The sequence below is a fragment of the Bison bison genome, unplaced genomic scaffold (genome assembly GCF_000754665.1).
Source record: "Bison bison bison isolate TAMUID 2011002044 unplaced genomic scaffold, Bison_UMD1.0 scf7180017864364, whole genome shotgun sequence".
Classification (NCBI taxonomy): domain Eukaryota; kingdom Metazoa; phylum Chordata; class Mammalia; order Artiodactyla; family Bovidae; genus Bison; species Bison bison.
In genome coordinates, this window is record NW_011494936.1 from 357,891 (window position 1) to 377,868 (window position 19,978).

At 33.7% G+C, this 19,978-nt stretch overlaps 1 protein-coding gene across 1 annotated transcript in view; it reads left to right on the forward strand.

Moving 5' to 3' along the window:
- Positions 1-19,978, forward strand: part of STK31 (serine/threonine kinase 31) — an 83,104-nt gene that overhangs the window by 44,690 nt on the left and 18,436 nt on the right. Inside the window, exons 12-22 of the mRNA XM_010855355.1 lie at positions 624-803; positions 2,326-2,442; positions 3,448-3,567; positions 4,648-4,779; positions 5,977-6,078; positions 7,576-7,656; positions 9,314-9,439; positions 10,039-10,164; positions 11,680-11,766; positions 12,484-12,633; positions 16,381-16,503. Of these exons, the coding sequence (XP_010853657.1) occupies positions 624-803; positions 2,326-2,442; positions 3,448-3,567; positions 4,648-4,779; positions 5,977-6,078; positions 7,576-7,656; positions 9,314-9,439; positions 10,039-10,164; positions 11,680-11,766; positions 12,484-12,633; positions 16,381-16,503 (1,344 nt within the window). The remainder of the gene's footprint in view (positions 1-623; positions 804-2,325; positions 2,443-3,447; positions 3,568-4,647; positions 4,780-5,976; positions 6,079-7,575; positions 7,657-9,313; positions 9,440-10,038; positions 10,165-11,679; positions 11,767-12,483; positions 12,634-16,380; positions 16,504-19,978) is intronic.

Sequence of the window (19,978 nt, forward strand, 5' to 3'; positions counted from 1 at the left end):
AGCCCTTAGAATGGAGAAGGCAATGGCACCCCACTCCAGCACTCTTGCCTGGAAAATCCCATGGATGGAGGAGCCCAGTGGGCCGCAGTCCATGGGGTCGCTAAGAGTCGGACAGGACTGAGCGACTTCACTTTCACTTTTCACTTTTCACTTTCATGCATTGGAGAAGGAAATGGCAACCCACTCCAGTGTTCTTGCCTGGAGAATCCCAGGGACAGGGGAGCCTCGTGGGCTGCCGTCTCTGGGGTCGCACAGAGTCAGACACGACTAAAGTGACTTAGCAGCAGCAGTAGCAGCCCTTAGAAACTTCCATGTCAGGACAAAATAGATTCTTATGTAAAGTCAGAGAAAAGAGGATACTTTCTACTCAATTAAAAGCCTAAGACTATAAAGCCTTCTGTTTATAACCTTAATTCATTTAATGAACTTTTACTATTATAATCCAAATAATCACCTCCTAGGTAGTTTTATGCTTTTATGTCTAGATATTCAAAGTTTTATTTATAAACTTCTCCAAGATAGGGATTCAATATATTACTTCACTGTCTCTCAGATTCTAATATGGTGCTTTACTCTTAATATAAAGTTAATTAACTTTAATAAACAGAAGTATCTTTCTGCAGGATTTGTCAGCCTCTTTAGAAGCAGTATATGGACAGGCCAAAGAAGGAATTAACTCTGAAGAAATACTGGAGAAATTTAATGACTGGAGGTGTAATAAAAGAGAGGAGTTCACCAGTGTTAGAAGTGAAACAGAGACTTGTATACAACGTCTTATAGCATGGTTCCAGAATACTTTAAAGGTAACAGGAGTTCTGTTGCCTGGTGATGTTGTGGCATAAACCAGGGAATATATGTTTTTAAATTTTCCACATGTAATTTACTTCTTTCTGAAAGCAAGGGAGGGTGGAGGAGAGAGAAAAAAGAGACAAAAATAAGAATGAGAATGCTGGGATAGAAGAGTGAGGGATTTACCTATTTACATTCTCTGTTTAGGACGTATATGAAAACAGCTTCAGTCAAGCTACAGGTGTAAGATAATATCTGGAGTTTATTACAAGTGAAGTGTTTATTTTACAGCTATAGTGTAGAGGTAATGGTATGTGCTTTAGAAGATACAGCTTTCCTCATTTTGGTTTCTTTTTTAGAAAGATACATGTGTTTTAGCATTAGTTGGCTAACTAGTCATGATTAAAATGTTTGGCAGTGTTTAAGTCATTCAGGTTTTAGTTATCTTAAATATCTTAAAGATATCTAAAATGGGAAATATTAGTCTCGGTTATTAAATATTAGAAAAGATGTCATAATTTTTTTAGTTCTTATTTATTATTGTAAAAACACTACATAATTTTATAAAAGGCTTTGAGACATGTGGTTTGTATAATGTACTCAGAACCCTAACTGAATTTTTGCCCAATTTTGTTACTGATTCTTTGTTCTTCTGTCTGTTTGCAACCTCCTGAGCAAGGACAAAGACACCTATGGTATCATTTATCTCTCTGTGTGATTGGTTTCCAAATATAAGCTACTTCTAGAATTCTTTTTTGATGCTTTGTTATGGATACATTAACGTAACTAAGTTATTTCTTTGTCTTCGTTTGTTTCAGAATCATCCTCTGTTTAGGTTGTCTGTTATCTTTCATTTCCATTGCTATTTCCCAAATCTAGACCTCCGTAATCACAAATCTGAACCTCTGAAATCAGAGTGACTGCTTATGACCTTTATGTTCTACATTATAATTTTGACCCATGATTTTATTCTATTTTATACCTTATTATAAAGTCTGTTTCCTGATAGGAATTACCTTAGTTTTCCTAATGAGATGAAAACTATCAGAGTTTAATTTTTAACTTTTATTCTTTAGATTCCTCAATTCTAGTGAGTCATCATTAAATATCAGGTATAATCATACCCATTCCTTTGTATAAAGGCTGGTTTTGTTTACCTACTGTCTGTCCAGTTTGAACTTGCCACCTGAGCAGTCAAGGTTCTTTACCAGTTGGACAGTCTCTTTTATTATTCCCTCAAAACATCTTGGTCTTGTCCCTGTTTTTTTCTCATACTTTTCCTCTGTATTGTCCTCTCATCTCTCTTAACCACTACTTACTTTAACAAAATCTGTATTTTCTTTAAGTGTGTGAGGTGTGTGTACCTTTTTTTTTTCCCCATGCATAAGGTTTCTGAAGGTAGTACTTTATATTTCTTACGTTTATTTCCCCCACATTATGCAATACATAGGTTAATTCTCTGCTCCAAGTGTAAGAATATAATACTAATTGAAATAATTAAATGAGATACTTCATGTTTTTATTTTTACAAATGAGGCCTTTGATCTGTCTGTGGAAAAATCACTGATTTCTGATGACACAATTGATAATATTGATGAAATCCTGGAGAACACTGAGTCAGGTGTCTGCAAGGAGCTGGAGATATCTCTGATTGTGAGTACTGGTATTCCTTAAAGCAAAGTGTTGTTTTGTTTTTTTTTTTTTTTACTAGTTAGACTTAGCTTTCCTTGTAAAAGCCTGTCTGATATACTAATACTGCCAAGTTCTAATCCAAACACAATGAGAAGTCTTATTCTTCCACAGGGTGATATTTTCATTTTAGTAGGATATTTCACATCAAGGAAAAAAAAATCTCATGTTTAATTCTAGGAAAACAACTCTTAGATTAATCTGATTCTATTGGATTTCAATAGCACTTAATTCTTAAGTCTGTCATACCCAGTAACCATAAGATAAGACTCTTCAGAGTTTATAAAAGCTTGAAATAAAATCTGAGAGACCTTTTGGAAGTGAATACACAAGATTAATTAGTAGCTGTCTTTCCGTACTGTATATATTCTCTATTGCTGTATAAAGCCAAAAATTAGTGTATTTTGTAATGTTAATACTGCTCGCTGGGACCAGCTTTTTAGGTTGCTTACTAAATTGGTTATGTTCTTTATTTTGGTTATGTTCTTTATTTTGGTTGGTTATGTTCTTTATTTTGCTTGTTTCTCTTTTCCCTTTGTAATTCTATACAGAGTGACATTTAAAAAATACATGCAAAAAAATACTGTATTTCCCCACTGTCAACTGTAAAGTTGTCCTTATTTAGATGGTTCTGTGAGGCTTGATTTTAGACATGGTTGTTAATAAAAATAGTGTTGAAGTTCTGTATATTGTTTAGTTTTTATATTTAGCATAGTAGTATTCCTGATTTCCTTTAATGCTCTAGTTTAGACAGCTTTAGGAATAATAGTGTTACGGGAATAAAATTTCCCATATGAACATCTTTGACATCAGTTTCTCTTCTCCCTCGAAAAAGATCTATGTTTAAGAAGTATTTTGAAATATATAAATTTGTTAAAGGTATCATTTTGAATTTTTTCCATTGTTATCAAAAGTTTTAATTATTTTGTACTCCTTTATATATAATTCTGTGTGTGTAATTTCATTTAGGAACAAGGTGATGCAGACAAGGAGATCATTTTAAAAACATGTAGTCAAGTACTACAAAAGATCCGTTCAGAGGAAAGCCTTATTGCCACAGTACAATCCAAGTACAAGGACAGTGTTGAGGTTGGAGTATGCTTTATATAATTGGTCTTATATACAGATGCTTTGAAATTTTTAATACTTAAACTTTTCTTAAGTAGTTAACACCCAGTGTGTAGATAAATTATTTACTATTTCTGGAAAAAAATTATAGCCATTGTTAGCTGGTATATAATTAAACTCACCCTATAGTGGGAATGGCAATTTTACTGATAAAATACATTGAGATTTTTTTTTTAATCTTTGGTTTTTATTATGCTCTCCAAAACATAACTTTTATCTTTTTCTTTATGCCTATACAAGTTTACAGTAGAAAACTTGCTATATACAGAAAGATAAGGAGGAGAAATAAAAACATTGATTGTATTCCCATTAGCTTAAGAGATATTAAGTGCTAGTTTTCAGAGTATTTCCTTTTTGAATGGTAAATTATATGTACATATGAATATTATGTGTATTGCATCATTTTGTAAACTGTTTTGAAAAGGTTTTTGTCATTTAATGGTTTTTCATGAACAGTTTCCCATATGATTAATAATTTTTTTATACTGTGATTGTGAGTGAATAAAACATCATCTCTTGCATAGATATATGATGTTATTTAACCTTTCATCTGTGTTAGATATTAGGTTTACTTGCATTTTTTTTTTACCATGAAACTGTATGTAGTTTTTGTACATAATCTTATTTAGTTCCTCAAGTAGATTCCTAAAAATTGTTAATTACTTAGTCAAAAGGAATGAATATTCTTGAAACTTGATATATATTGTCAAACTACTTTTGGAAAAGATAAGTTCAGTTTACATCCTCACTGGAAATTCCCTTTTGCATTTTCTGTAGCGAAGTGCGTCTCACTGTGTGTCCAGCTTGAAATATTTTTTACCTTTGCTACTTCGATTGCTAGAATGATATTATTCTAAGTAGATACGCAGAAAATCAAGAAGACAGTGGGTAGAATTGTTTTGTTGAAAATTGTAAAATTTTTAACTTCAGTCTGAGCTCAGTAAATATTAGTTGAATCTTAATAGAGAGAGTGGTCCAAAGGTGACTGTTCAATAAATATTGCTATTTGTGTGTTGAAAATATAACAACTCTTTCTCTCAGTTTAAGAAACAGATTATTGAATGTTTAAATAAGAGCCCCAGCGTGGATCACTTGCTGTCCATTAAAAAGACACTGAAAAGCTTAAAGGCTCGACTGAGATGGAAATTGGTTGAAAAGAATAATTTGGAAGAAGTAAGAAAACAGTTGGTTCTTAATGAATTCTGTGTGTACCTAATTTTACTTGGAGTCTGCTTCTTAAATACACTCTTTAAAATTATTCACTTTTTGTTTTATATATTTTATCTCTTTTTCCCTCTGTAAGTTACTAGGTTAATAATGTAAAACATTTTCCTATGTCATGAAATGTTTTCTAAAAACATTTTACATGGTTGCCTTGGTTGTTGGTAACATAAATGTTTTTGAATAATTTAAAAAACTTTTACTTGGACTGTTACAATGTCTATTAAAAATAAGCCTGTTACATGCTGAGAGGTGACAGGGTGCTCCCCCAAAGGTAGAATTTTGTCATAAAGATCAGGATGTCTTTTGTTAACTCTCTTTTTAAAGCCTGGACATAGTATTTCTTGCAGATATTTTAAGTTGTTTTCAAATGTAATAGAACAAAAAGAATTAGGACACTTTTAGCCTTTAGGCTTGAAACTTTGTGAATAAACTGCCATTCTTTGTTCCCTTGAGGATTCCATTTACTTATCAAAGGGGTTTACATTATATCTTAATCCAGCTTGAATTAGCTTTCTTCCTCATTGGAGCAGTTAAGCATGAAGTAGAACTAATTTAATAGTTTAAAATTTTTCTAGTTTTATCCTATTCTGGGCTGTAGGACATGAGGTCTTTTTTAGTTTAATTTTTTAACTGTTATAGAAATACATCTAACCTTAAAAACATGTACTTTTTAAGGAGACTTATTTGTTACCATTAATGTTTACAGAGTCCTACATTGTTTTTCCTAGGCATGCCACATGTTTACTGATTTTTTAAAATCAAGTTTTACATGGAGAAATATTCCATGGAATTTAATTGTATTCTGGTTCCTATTCTTAATATTTATTTTATGGTGGCAGTTGGTCATCTTAGAGAAAACTTACAGCAAATTAAGAGATAAGAAAAATCTATGTAATAGACTTTATGGCTACATTTTTATAATCCCTTTTTGTAGGTTTTAGAAAATTCAGGGTTAGAATAAACTAATATTAAACTAATATTAATTCAACAATTATGTTATGAGGGACTTTAGTGCTAGATATGGAAGGATATGTAAAAATCAGACAGTGATTTGCCATAGAAGTTGCCTTAATTCTTACTAGGAAGAACTTGTTTTCAGTCTACTTTAATAAGCCTGTAACGTTACTTTTTTCTTTCTGGTTAAAGTCTGATGACCATGATGGATCTGAGATTGAAAAAATAAAACAAGAAATAACTCAGTTACGGAATAGTGTCTTTGAGGGAATTTATCATGAGCAGGAGGAATATGTAAGTATTTGATTCTTTGAAATGTTGAATTAGTTTTAAAATTGGATTCAAATATCTGTTTTTATGAAGTGGACTGTAATCACAAGGCTAGAGATTATATTGGCATAGTTATGTTGGTATGGGGGTTTCCCTGGTGTGTCAGATGGTAATTTTAGCCTGCAATGCAGGAGACGCGGGTTTTATCCCTTTGTTGGGAAGATCCACTGGAGAAAGGCTTGACTATCCACTCTGGCAGTCTTTCCTGGAGAATTCCTTGGACAGAGGATCCTGGCAGTCTGTAGTCCATGGTGTCGAAATAGACACAACTAAGTGACTAACTGTTGATACAATAATATTTATGTGAACTTAGATATTAATTTCTGATGACAAAATATTTCATAACCATTGTTCCAGATGTGAAAATTGCAGAAAAGTATAAAGAAATATCATCTTTAACTTTCTCAGTCGGTGGTAACAGTAGTATAATTACATTAAACTTTTGACTTATCTTCCTTTAAGTCTTATTTTTACAAGAATCAAGATTATCTCATAATTTTGCACACTACTTGTTTTCTGTTTAACATAAAGCCCAAAGATTGTTCCTTTATTATAATCTTTATGATTATTATTTTAGCTTAAAACTGCAGTGAAAACATTAACAAGGCACCATAATTTAGTTGAATATTACAAAACTACTAGGTTGAGGGTAAGTTTTACCACTGATTTTTGTTACTTTGGAAGAATCAGTCAGCATATCTTGTCTTTAAAATGGAAAGAATATTGAATTTTATATTTTAGGGATATTATGGGAAGAAAGGTAAGAAACATTGCTCTGAAGAATAAAAGTACTATGAAAATAATAGGCACTTTATTATGTGATATTTAACAAACTTACCTGTGTGTACTTCATTATTCACCTTGTGAATATTGGATAAAATAACTATCCCATGAACTAGATAAATGTCTGGAAATTTTACAGAATAAAACATGTGATAAGTGACTTTTCTAAGGATGTTCAGTTGACACGTTTACTTTAAAGTAGCTTTTGTAGAGCTACATGTTTATTTTTTTCTTTCCAGGCTTTTATGATTTTTTTTTCCTACATGAAATAGCCAGTATTTTAAAATGTTACTGTGTTCTTACATTTTGAGAACTAGTGACAGTTTATGATTCCAGTTGATTTTTCATCACACTTTTTCATTTTAGCTTGAAAGTGAGTGTGGACTTTGACCTTAGGCAAGATTTTTTGCCTGTATATGTAAGCCAAGCCATTAAAATTTGTAATAAACTTTTTCTTCTATTAGTAAGGTGGTTAATTTAGATCCAAGTTGCTGCTTGGTTTTCAATTATTGTAGTAGAAGGCAAAATCAGTGATTTTATATATATTTATATATATATTATTAGATTATATATATATTATTAGATTAGAAGTCTTGTTATTTAATAAGGGAGGTATCAGGATGTATGATTGAATATACATTGATCTATAATAAAAAATATATATTTTTTTAAATTTAGGCGAAGCTGAGTAGCTTAGTACAAAAATGGTTCCCTGAGCTTCCTCTACTTCATCCTGAAATAGGATTACTTAAGTACATGGTAAGCTTTGTTTCCTTTGAGAATTACTACTATGCAGAGTGCTGAAAAGTGATGATGTTACAATTATGTATCATTGTTGAATCTGTAATAATCTTGCTATAAAAATGTTTCTGCTGAATGGTTTTTAGTATTAGAACTTTCTCAAGGCTGTCTTTCATACTTGCATACTGTATTTTAATTTTTATATCAATTTGCATGTTTTCTGTATTTTCTCTTTTTCTCATGACTAAAGAGAAAACATTTTGCATGGCACTTATTTGAATTAAAGGTGTTTATCTTTTGAATTGATGAAGCAATTTTATCTCCTGTTCCAAGAGTTAGAATAAAAGTAGGACTCTGATACTCATGAAGAATTTATAAACAGAATGTATCTTTTAAAGCAGGCTGGAAAAATTATTCTAGAGAAGTTGAGGTAGAAGTTAAGGTAGATATGTTAATGTGAGTATGATTTTCTAGGCAGTCAGGATTCAAAACTAGGAGATCAATGTATTAGGACATTGTGGAGCAGGATTGGTAAACTCTGGCTCTCAGAGCCGAGTCTGTTAACTCTGTGTTTTATTATTTTGTCTGCTGCCCATGAGGGTCTAGAGGAGATGTTTATTCTTTAACATTGTCATTAAATTCATGATAATAGTTTAAATATAGTACCTAAAGGAATGTTCACATAGATATCTGAACTGATAAATATATAAGATTAAAGTCCTGTAAACTGTTAAAGCAATTACTGAATAATCTTTTTCAGACTAAACTTTTAAATAATGTGAGATTTTCCTTGCAATTATTTAATTTTGCTTAGAGACTATTTTATGTAGGATGCGTGAGTAAATAATGTGATACTATATGGGGCTTGAAAATTAATTTCAAAAATACGCTAATCTGTTTTATTTTGGAAGATTAATCATGGCTTACGATTCTCTTCATTGACCTGCAAAACTTTTAATCATAATCATATGATTGGCTTATGGATACCCTTTATTATTTTAAGGTGTTTTCCTGTGATACGTGCTTTAGGAAATCCCCTGTAGGTTGATTATGTATTGTGGATTACTTAAATATGGTGACAACACTTAAAAAAACAGAAGATAATTTCACAATCCCTCTTATGATTAGTAAGACTATACCACAGTAAAACTCAGCTTGATTTAAAATGTCGATAGTCATGTTTTAGTGCACAAAAGTATCAGGAATACATAGTAGAATTAAATTATTTGAAAGAAATTTTCAATTTTGAAGATTCCATTTCAAACAGAGGCAGGGGTGTTAGAACTCTGTTAGTTCCTAGAACTGTCGTAGTCTTAATTTTTAGACTTCTCATTCCCATTCTACAGCCGCCTTTTTATTTTTCATCATTTTAGTATTTTTTAGGAAACACATTAAGTTTCCCAAGTAACATCAGGGTTCCTTGGAAGCAGGGTTCATCCCAGTCATTTTCAGAATCTCGTATAGAGGGGTAGCATGATTAAGTGTATGGTGATTACATTCCCGGTGGGAATTCAAGTGCCAGGACATAGAAAAATATAAAACTTTAAATATTTTTATTTTATTGGTATCTCCAGTAGAGTTCATGATATCCAGTCCATCTGATAGTATGTAACTAATTTTGTTATTTGAAAGTGCTTGTTTGGTTTCTTGAACTGTAACAAAAACTTGTTCTTAGAACTCTGGTGGTCTTCTTACAATGAGCTTGGAAAGAGATCTTCTTGATGCTGAGCCTATGAAGGAGCTTAGCAGCAAGCGTCCTTTGATATGTTCTGAGGTTAATGGGCAGATAATTCTTTTAAAGGTAAGTTTAAGTTCTTTGGACTTGTGGAAGATTCAGAGAAGTACCACGTGGTGGTGGTACTTTTACAGCAAAGTAAAGACCCACTGTTTATTTTCTAAATTATATGAATTAACTGGTATCATGATTATGTTTCCAGTTTGGCTGCTGTAACTACCTTGTATTTAAAGTTTCCCTCATTTCCCTAAATAATATATGTTTTTAATGGGATATACTTGCTTTTCTTTTTTCAGGAGAACTTAATATGATCTAGCTAAGATTCAAAGTTCTTATTTTTCTTAGGTTTCTATTCGAAATCTCAACTGTTTTGCCAACAGTCTTTTATTCTTTGATTTCTTCTCTTCATTGACCTGCAAAACTGTAATCATAATAGTTGGATAATTAATTTGGTCTTAGTGGGTATATATTGTAGACTATATTTTAAGCTACTGGTAGAATTGTTCTTTTCTTTTTAAATTATATCATTAAAAGCAGATACGAAAACTACTCATGCAATTAAAGAATAAATTTAGATATATTTTAACATATAAAAAGTTGAAATGATATATACTTAGAGTGAGATTTTAATCTTAGGACTGCCACTTCCTCTTTTTTGGTAAAAGGGCTATTCTGTGGATGTCGACACAGAAGCCAGGGTAATTCAGAGAGCAGCTGCCTATCACACAGCTTGGAGAGAAGCTAAAGGAGAATCTGGGTTGCTACCACTGATATTCTTATTTTTGTGTAAGGTAAAGTTTTTATGCTAATCTCTTTCAGAAAACATTTTATTTAAAATATGTTTTAGTTACAGGCTTTATAGAAGTAATTCCTTTTAATTTTTTAAATTAAATATATAGTTGATTTACAATTTTGTGTTAATTTCAGGTATATTAATTTCATAGCACAGTATTTTTGCAGATTATATTCCATTGTAAGATAATGGGTATAATTCCCTGTATTACATAGTAAATCTTTGTTGCTTATCTATTTTATATATAATAGTTTGTATCTATTAACCCCATACCCCTAGTATGTCCCTTGCACTTTCCATCTCCTGTTTGGTAACCACAGTTTGTTTTTTATGTCTGAGTCTGGTTCTGTTTTGTATATATATTCATTTGTATTATTTTTTAGATTCCATATATAAGTGATATCATATAGTTATTTGTCTTTCTCTGAGTTATTTCACTAAGCATAATATGCTCTAGGTCCATCCACATTGCTGCAAATGGCAATATATATCCCATTGTATATACCACATTTTCTTAATTCACTCATTTATAAATGGACATTTGGGTTACATACATGTCTCGACCACTGTAAATAGTGCTGTTTTGTACACTGAAGTGTGTATATCTTTAGGATTGTTGTTGTTGTTGTTACTGTTTTCTGGATATATACCCAGAAGTAGAATTGCTGGATTGTATGGTGGTTCTATTTTTATTTTTTTAAGGAATTCCCGTCTGTTTTCCTTAGTGGCTGTACCAGTTTACATTACCACCAACAATGTAAGGGCTCCCTTTTCTCCATATCTTCTCCAAAATTTGTTATTTGTAGATTTTTTGATGATAGCCCTTCTGATAGCTGTGAGGTGATAGCTAGCTCATTGTGGTTTTGATTTGCACTTCTCTAATAATTAGTGATATTGAACATCTTTTCCTGTGCCTATTAGCCATCTATATGTCTTCTTTGAAAAAATATCTATTCTTCTGCTTATTTTTGTATTGTTTTTAATATCAAGTTGTATGAACTGTTTGTATATTTTGGATATGAACTACTTTTGTTAGTCACATCATTTTTTAATATTTTCTCCCATTCCATAGGTTGTTTTAATTTTGTTGATGGATTCTTCTGCTGTGCAAAGCTTTTACGTTTATTTAGACAGTCTTTTCAACAAGTGGTGCTGGGAAAGCTGGATAGCGACATATGAAACAATGAAATTATAGCATTCCCTCACACCATATACAGAAATAAACTCAAAATAGTTTAATACGTAAATGTAAGACAGGAAACCATAGAGCTCCTAGAAAAGAACATATATGAAACACTCTTTGACGTAAATTGTTAGCAATGTTTTCTTGTATCAGTCTTCCAAGCAAAAGAAAAAAGCAAAAATAAACAAATGAGACCTAGTTAAATTTAAAAGATTTTGTTCAGCAGAGAAGTAATTCTTTGTGGAAAAATTATTTTGTACAGTCATTGTATACTGAAGATATTTTAAAGAATTTTTCACTTAGATTCTCATTTTCTGTTTTGCTTCTTAGTCTGATCCTATGGCTTATCTGATGGTCCCATATTATCCTAGGGCAAATCTGAATGCTGTTCAGTCCACCATGCCTTTAACTTCAGAAGTAAGTAAAAAAAAAAAAAAAAAAAAACACATTATTTTCATGGATGTGTCTAGTGAGAAAGTATCACCTTAAGTTTGTTGAGGGTTTGCTGCACACTTTCAATGTACAGTTTTGATTATTTAATTGTCACATCACCCCTGGGATATGAGTTATCACATTATATACAGATTAGAAAAGTGAGGCTCACAGAGATTAAAGTGACTAGTACAGGGTCCTTCATCCAGAGGCTGAGTTGGGACTTGGGGTTGGAACTTTTTGGCACCAAAGCATAATCCTTATAACTATTAGGCAGTGTCGTATGTAAATTGTATAGTATAGCACTTGGTCTTAAGCAGTAGCTTTAATTTCTGTTGTAAATTTGAATTAGTAATAACAGTAAACAATGACCTGATTCTTTCTGCACAGTAACTCTTTTGGCCTCTTTTCTTTTCTAGATGGTCTATGGTCATTGTTTGTAATCCAAGTCTTCTTAGAGACTATAGTCTCTAAGTCATATTAAACATATATATACACACACATATGTGATACATATGTTTACATGATATTACCAGTTACATAATCAGGACTTCTGGCCTTTAATTCTTTATCTATGCTGTATTGTTTTTAAAGGTTCGTTTAGAAGAAGCTTAGTCACTTCTGAAAAGTCTTTTAACTAGAGAAAAGGTTCAGTTATTAAAATGATTTGTCTACTTCCTGACTTTTTTGTATTATCTATAGGAAGCTTTAAAGGTCATGAAAGGTGTAGCCCAGGGCCTTCATACACTGCACAAGGCTGACATAGTTCATGGATCACTTCATCAGAACAATGTTTTTGCTTTAAACCGTCAACATGGAATTGTTGGAGATTTTGACTTCACCAAATCTGTGGTAAAATATAGTGGTTTTATAAATAAGTTCTAGACTTCATTTAGTATTATTAGGCACTTTTGCATGATATGGTAATTTATTATAAGATCTTTGCCTTTGGTTAAGGTATGTCATGTGGTGTAAGCTATTACTCTGTTATCAGCTAGATGCTAGGACAAGAGTTTATAAAGTTGTGCATTAAATTTTTTTTAACCATAAGTTTTAGGAGCAACCTAAGTTTTAGGAGCAACCTGAAATTACAGTCGATGGCGTTGACAACATTCACGTTAATTATTTTGTCAGTTGGAGCTTCCCTGGTGGCTCAGTGGTAAAGAATCTGTCTGCCAGTGCAGGAGACATGGGTTCAATCCTTGGGAGAAGGACATGGCAACCCACTCCTGCTTTCTTGTCTTGGAAATCCCATGGATAGAGGAGCCTGATGGGCTACAGTCCATGGAGTCACAAAATAGTGGGACATATCTTAGAGAACAAATAACAGCAGCAAACAACAATTATTTTGTCATCATCAAGAAACATTTAACTGCTAGAATACACAAGGAAAAGTAGATGGCCATCTCCTGTCTCCCCATCTGCTGCTGCTCTCCCAATCAATAGATTAGATTTAGATACACATGCTTTGCTATTTTTTGATTAGTGGGCATTTTTAGAAACTTGGGAATCTTGGACTTTTCCATTTAGTTTAAGTTCTAGTTTGATGACATTGACTGTTAATTTGGTGTCATGTTACCTCAGAAGAGGCAGTTTGTAGCAGTAACATATATCAGATAAAGAGAATATTGTGATATATTTTTTTTCTTTTTGGTAGAATAAATAGTTTCAAAATACAATCACAAGGGAGCATTTCTCTTTATTAAAATATAATTCACATATGATGTGTACATTTCAGTACTAATTTTAATATAGTCACAATATTGTGCATCAGTCACCACTGTCTAATTCTGAAACACTTTTATCACCCTCAGAAGGAAACCCTGTACTGCTTTGCAGTCACTCCTCCTCTATTCCTCTATTAAGTCTCTTGGAAACCACTAATCCACTTTCTGTCCTTATGGACTTAACTTATTGTGGACATTTTCTGCATATGGAGTCAAACAATATGTGGCTTTTTATGATGAGCATATTTCATTCTGCATAATGTTTTCAAGATTTATCCATCTTGTAGCATGTGCCTGATCTTCATTCCTTTTCTAAAAAATTTTTTATAACATAACCACAGTTATTTCAGAATGTATTCCAGTATCAAATGGTAAAGTTCAACAATGCAAAACCGAAATTGCTTTTGCACCAATTTAATAATTTTACACATGATAATCCAAATGTTTCATTGCTACTCTCAATTCTTCCTACCCCTCTCCTTCCCCACCTGTGTCCATAAATCCATTCTTTATGTCTATGTCTCTACTTCTGCCTTGCAGACAGGTTTATCAGTACCATCTTTCTAGATTCCATATATATATACATTAATATATGGTATTTGTCTTTCTCTTTCTGACTTACTTTACTCTGGATAATAGGCTCTAGGTTCATCCACATCATTAGGACTGACTGAAATGCATTCCTTTATATGGCTGAATAATATTCCATTGTGTATATGTACCACAGCTTCTTTATCCATTGATCTGTTGATGAACATCTAGGTTGCTTCCATGGCCTAGCTATTGTAAATAGTGCTGCAGTGAACATTAAGGTACATGTGTCTTTTTTGATTATGGTTTTAAAATGCCCAATTAGTATTTCATTGTATGGATGTGCTGTACTGTGTTTTTACATTCATCAGTTTGTGGGTACTGGGGTTTCTACTTTGTGATTATTCTGAATAATGCTTCTGTGAACATCAGTATACAAGTTTTTGTGTGGAGGTATGTTTTCCTAGGGAAGGAATTATTGGGTTATATGGTAGATGTCTGTGTTTCACTTTTTAAGAAACAAAGCTATTTTCTGAAGTGTCTGTACTGTTCTACATACTCATCAGTGATAATATGAGGATTCCAGTTTCTCAGCATCCTTGCCAATATTTATTGTGTGTGGAGTTCCCTTTTGACTAGTAAAAGTTAGAATGCTTTATATATTGGTCATCTGCAAGTCATAGAATAATGCCACCTGTTTATATACAGTTCAGTGGTTTTCATGTGGTACCTCAAAAAGATGGGAAAATAAAAATGTAAAACTAATGAAATGCTTGATTATAGAGGATTTATACAAATAAAATTTGCTGAAAGGTTTATTTTAATATTTATTTGAAGATTAGGATAACATCTTAAAAATAACTGAATTGTATGTTTTTAAAAGTTCTCTATTCTTAGGAATCCTGGTTAGTTTACCAAGGCATGCCATTCTCCCAGCTATAAATATGAGTCCAAGGTATTCTTCCTGATTTATACTGATTTGTCAGCTGTTAGGTGCATGCTCAGTTGCTTCAGTCGTTTCCGACTCTTTGTGACCCCCCGCCCCAAGCCAGGCTCTTCTGTCCATGAGATTTTTCTAGCAAGAATACTGGGGTGGGTTGCCATTTCCTCCTCCAGGAGATCTTCTCAATCCAGGGATTGAACCCATGTCTTGTGTGTCTCCTGCATTGTGGCAGATTCTTTACCATTAACCACTGGGGAAACCCTTAAAATGATTTATTCTGAAATATGGGTTGAACTCACTTCTTGCTTCATTTTTTACCCTAATCTCAGTTGAAGTACTGGCCAGAAGAGTAATTTGAAAAGTAGTCCATAGTCAAAAACATTGCTTTTCAGACTTTACACTACATGTGATTCTCCTGGGAATCTTGTTAAAAATGCAGTTTTTAGAAATTGAGGTGAAATTAGTATATGACAGTATATGTTTCAAGTGTGCATAAAATGCAGATTTTTATTCAGCATTTCAAATTTTGTGTTTCTTACAAGTTCCCGGGTGTTACTATAGCTACTGATCTTTTTAAGTACTACTCCCAAACTATCCTACTCCGAGAAGCAAGGATAAGGATGGTTGCTGCTGCTGCTAAGTCGTGTCCAACTCTGTGACCCCATAGATGGCAGCCCACTAGGCTCCTCTGTCCCTGGGATTCTCTAGGCAAGAATACTGGAGTGGGTTGCCATTTCCTCCTCCAATAAGGATGGTAGGAGAAGATAATTAACACTTAGCGATATATGCTAAGTAATTAGTGTGCTGATTATCTTTACCTTTATAATAACTCTGAGGTAGTTACAAGTTAATTTCCTTTGTACAGATTAATTAATTTAGACTCAGAGATTAAAGCCAAAGGTCATATAGCAAGTAAATGACAGAGTGAGTATTGCAGTCAAGGTTTATCTGAATCCAGGATTCATGTTCTTGTCATTGATCATCCTTTTGACACATTAGAAATGGTATACTTAGAAAATGGTCAGTAAGGAAGGAAGGTACTTTATACTTGTGTTGTTTAAAATTACTTATAATTTTCAGAGTTAGAAAATAGCACTACCTCTTGCCCTTGTGAAGTGTATTTTTTAAGAAAGTACTAAATTTTATTGAATCAGTGATTCTTAACATTTAATCTGGAGTCTACAATGTGCAGTGTAACCGTAGTCTCACTGTTAAATTTCATGAGACCGATTTTAAGAGCAGTTTATAATAGTGGAAATTAGGTAAAAATATTTCAAAGTGGAGAGAGAATAGAATATTTCAAATGAATATTTTTTGTGTTGATTACATGCAGATTACTTCACAGGAAGCTGCCTCAACTGTGTTGTCTCTAAAATATTTGACCTACTGTTTCTGTAGAGTCAGCGAACCTCAGTGAACATGATGGTTGGTGACTTAAGTTTGCTATCACCTGAACTGAAAATGGGAAAACCTGCTTCTCCGAGTTCTGACTTATATGCTTATGGCTGCCTTTTATTGTGGGTATGTTACATTTTTATTGAAACAAATCAGTCATTTTGTTGTTGTTAAGTGCTTAGTTGCTCACTCAAGTCCAACTCTTTGCCATCCCATGGACTGTAGCCCACCAGACTCTTCTGTCCATGGGGATTCTCCAGGCAAGAATACTGGAGTGTATTGCCATGACCTCCTCCAAGGGATCTTCCCAGCCCAGGAATAGAACCCAGGTCTCCCGCATTGCCAGCAGATTTTTTACTGTCTGATCCATGAGGGAAGCTCAAGATTGCTACCGCTGAGCAACTAACACTTTCACTTTTCACAGGAAAACAGTGAGGGAAAAATGCCATTTTTGCCTTTATAATAATGCATAATACAGGGATATATAGTGTGTGTAGATACACATATATTGATGTGTTATATTTCAGTTTAAGAAAGTGATGATCTGAAGTTGTTTTCTTCAATATATTAAAATGTCTCTGAACATGTAGAGACATTTGTAATAACCAAAAGTGGGAAAACCCAGATGTCCATAAACAGGTAAATGGATAAATAGTCTACTGTGTATTCATTGGAATACTTGTTATCATTTTTATTTAGTTGCCAAGTTGTGTCCGACTCTTTGTGACCCCATGTACTGTAGCCTGCCAGGCTCCTCTGTCCATGGGATTTCCTAGGCAAGAATACTGGAGTGGGTTTCCATTTCCTTCTCCCTGGGATCTTCCTGACCCGGGGATTGAACCCATGTCTCCTGCATTGGCAAGCAGATTGTTTACCCCTGAGCCACTAGGGAAGCCCTATTGGAATACTACAAAGTAATAAAAAGGAATGAAGTTTTACAAGCATGCCTTGTACTGTTGCTCTTCACTTAATTGCACTTTGCAGATATTATGTTTTTTATATATTGAAGATTTGTAGCAACTCTGCATTATTAGATTATGGTTGGCATTTTTTAGCAATTAAGTATTCTTAAAGTATGTACATTGTTTTTTAGACATAATGCTATTGCATACTTAATATGTTATGGGAAGCCAGAAAAATTATCTCACTTTTTTATTGCAATTTTCACTTCATTGCAGTGATCTAGAACTGAATTCTCACAGTCTCCAAAGTATGCCTTTATACCCAGTAATATGGAGGAATCTCAAAATAATTCTTCTAAGTTAAAAAAGCTGAAGGAAAGAAAGAATGCATACTTACGGTTCTCTTTGTATAGAATTCTAAAAAGTGCAAACTTACGAACAGTGATAGAAAGAAGATTTGCAGTGGTCTGGGGTTTGAAGGTAGAGGGGAAGGGAGGGATAGATTACAAAAGGGCACAAGGAAATGTTTTTTGCATGATCACCATGTTCATCGATAATGGTGATGATTTTATAGAAGTATATATCATATATATTTTAAATGCACGTGGTTTATTGTACATGACTTACACCTCAATAAAGCTGTTATTAAAAGAGTGTTTATATCTACCCAAGTAGTAATCAGTGGGAATCCCATGCCCCAGTTAATCCTATGTAAGTTTTAGCCTTATGTTGTCATATGTATTTAAAGTTGTCTGGTTCCGTAGAACCATGATAGCTATAGAAATGATTATTGTACTGGCATGATTTTTGTCATTGGTTCAGTAATCTCTTTATTCTTTACATCATAAGGATAAAAGTAAATGTCTCAAATGTTCTTACGTTCCTGAGAGTTATCATAAAATATCACTTAAGTATGGTAATAGCACTCTTTATTCCATCAATTTCCTTTCTTCATTAGCTGGTAGTAAAGCGCTTTGGCCACCTCATGTGAAGAGTTGACTCATTGGAAAAGATTCTGATGCTGGGAGGGACTGGGGGCAGAAGGAGAAGGGGATGACAGAGGTTGGGATGGCTGGATGGGATCACCGACTCGATGGACATGAGTTTGAATGAACTCCTGGAGTTGGTGATGGACAGGGAGACCTGGCATGCTGCAGTTCATGGGGTTGCAAAGAGTCGGACACAACTGAGCAATTAACTGAACTGAACTAAAAACGCTTTATGACTATGACACTATTGTGCTGAATTCCTGCTCTTCTGTAATGTTGACTGAGGTCTTTTAAAAATTTTATTTTTAAACTATCATGTAGTACAGTTGATTGGATTTTGGTGTTCAGTCCTGTGAATTTTAACATACTGTAGATTAGTATACTCATCACTACAATTAGGATACACAACAGTTCCATAACTCATAGGGGAAAAAAAAAAAAAAAAGAAATCCTACATGCTGCCCCTAGTCTCTCTCCCTAACCCTTAACCCTTGGCAGCTGCTGATCTTTTCTCTATCACTGCAGTTTTGTCTTGTTAAAAACGTCATATAAATGTTACCTTACAGCATGTAACCTTTTGAGACTAACTTCTTCACTCAGCATAATGACTTTGAGATTCATTCAAGCCTTGTAGTGTATTGAGAATTGATTCCATGTTTGTGGCTGAGTACTACTCTGTTATGTGACTGTACCAGCTTTGTTGATCTGTTCACCTTTTGCAGGACATTTGGATTGTTTCCAGTTTTGGGCTATTCCAAATAAAACTTCGATGAACATTTATGTATAGGTTTTTGTGTAATCCTGTTTTTACTTCTCTAGAATAAACTCTCAAGAGGAGACTGTTGGGTAGATTGTAACTGTATGTATAACTTTATAAGGTGCTGCCAGACTTTTTCAGAATGGATATACCATTTTGTGTTATCAGAACCAACACTGTATGAGAGTTTCAGATGCTCTGCATCATTGTTAAAGTTTTAATGTTTTAGCAATTCAGGTATCTTTGCCTTTCTATACGCATCTTAGTAACAGCTTATCTATACATGCATCATGAGAAACGCTGAAAGAGTACATCATGAGAAACGCTGGGCTGGAAGAAACACAAACTGGAATCAAGATTGCCTGGAGAAATACCAATAACCTCAGATATGCAGATGACACCACCCTTATGGCACAAAGTGAAGAGGAACTCAAAAGCCTCTTGATGAAAGTGGAGAGTGAAAAAGTTGGCTTAAAGCTCAGCATTCAGAAAACGAAGATCATGGCATCCGGTCCCACCACTTCATGGGGAATAGATGGGGAAACAGTGGAAAAAGTGTCAGACTTTATTTTTCTGGGCTCCAAAATCACTGCAGATGGTGACTGCAGCCATGAAATTAAAAGACGCTTATTCCTTGGAAGGAAAGTTATGACCAACCTAGATAGCATGTTCAAAAGCAGAGACATTACTTTGCCAACCAAGGTCCGTGTAGTCAAGGCTATGGTTTTTCCTGTGGTCATGTATGGATGTGAGAGTTGGACTGTGCAGAAGGCTGAGCGCCGAAGAATTGGTGCTTTTGAACTGTGGTGTTGGAGAAGACTCTTGAGAGTCCCTTGGACTGCAAGGAGATCCAACCAGTCCATTCTGAAGGAGATCAGCCCTGGGATTTCTTTGGAAGGAATGATGCTAAAGCTGAAACTCCAGTACTTTGGCCACCTCATCGAAGAGTTGAC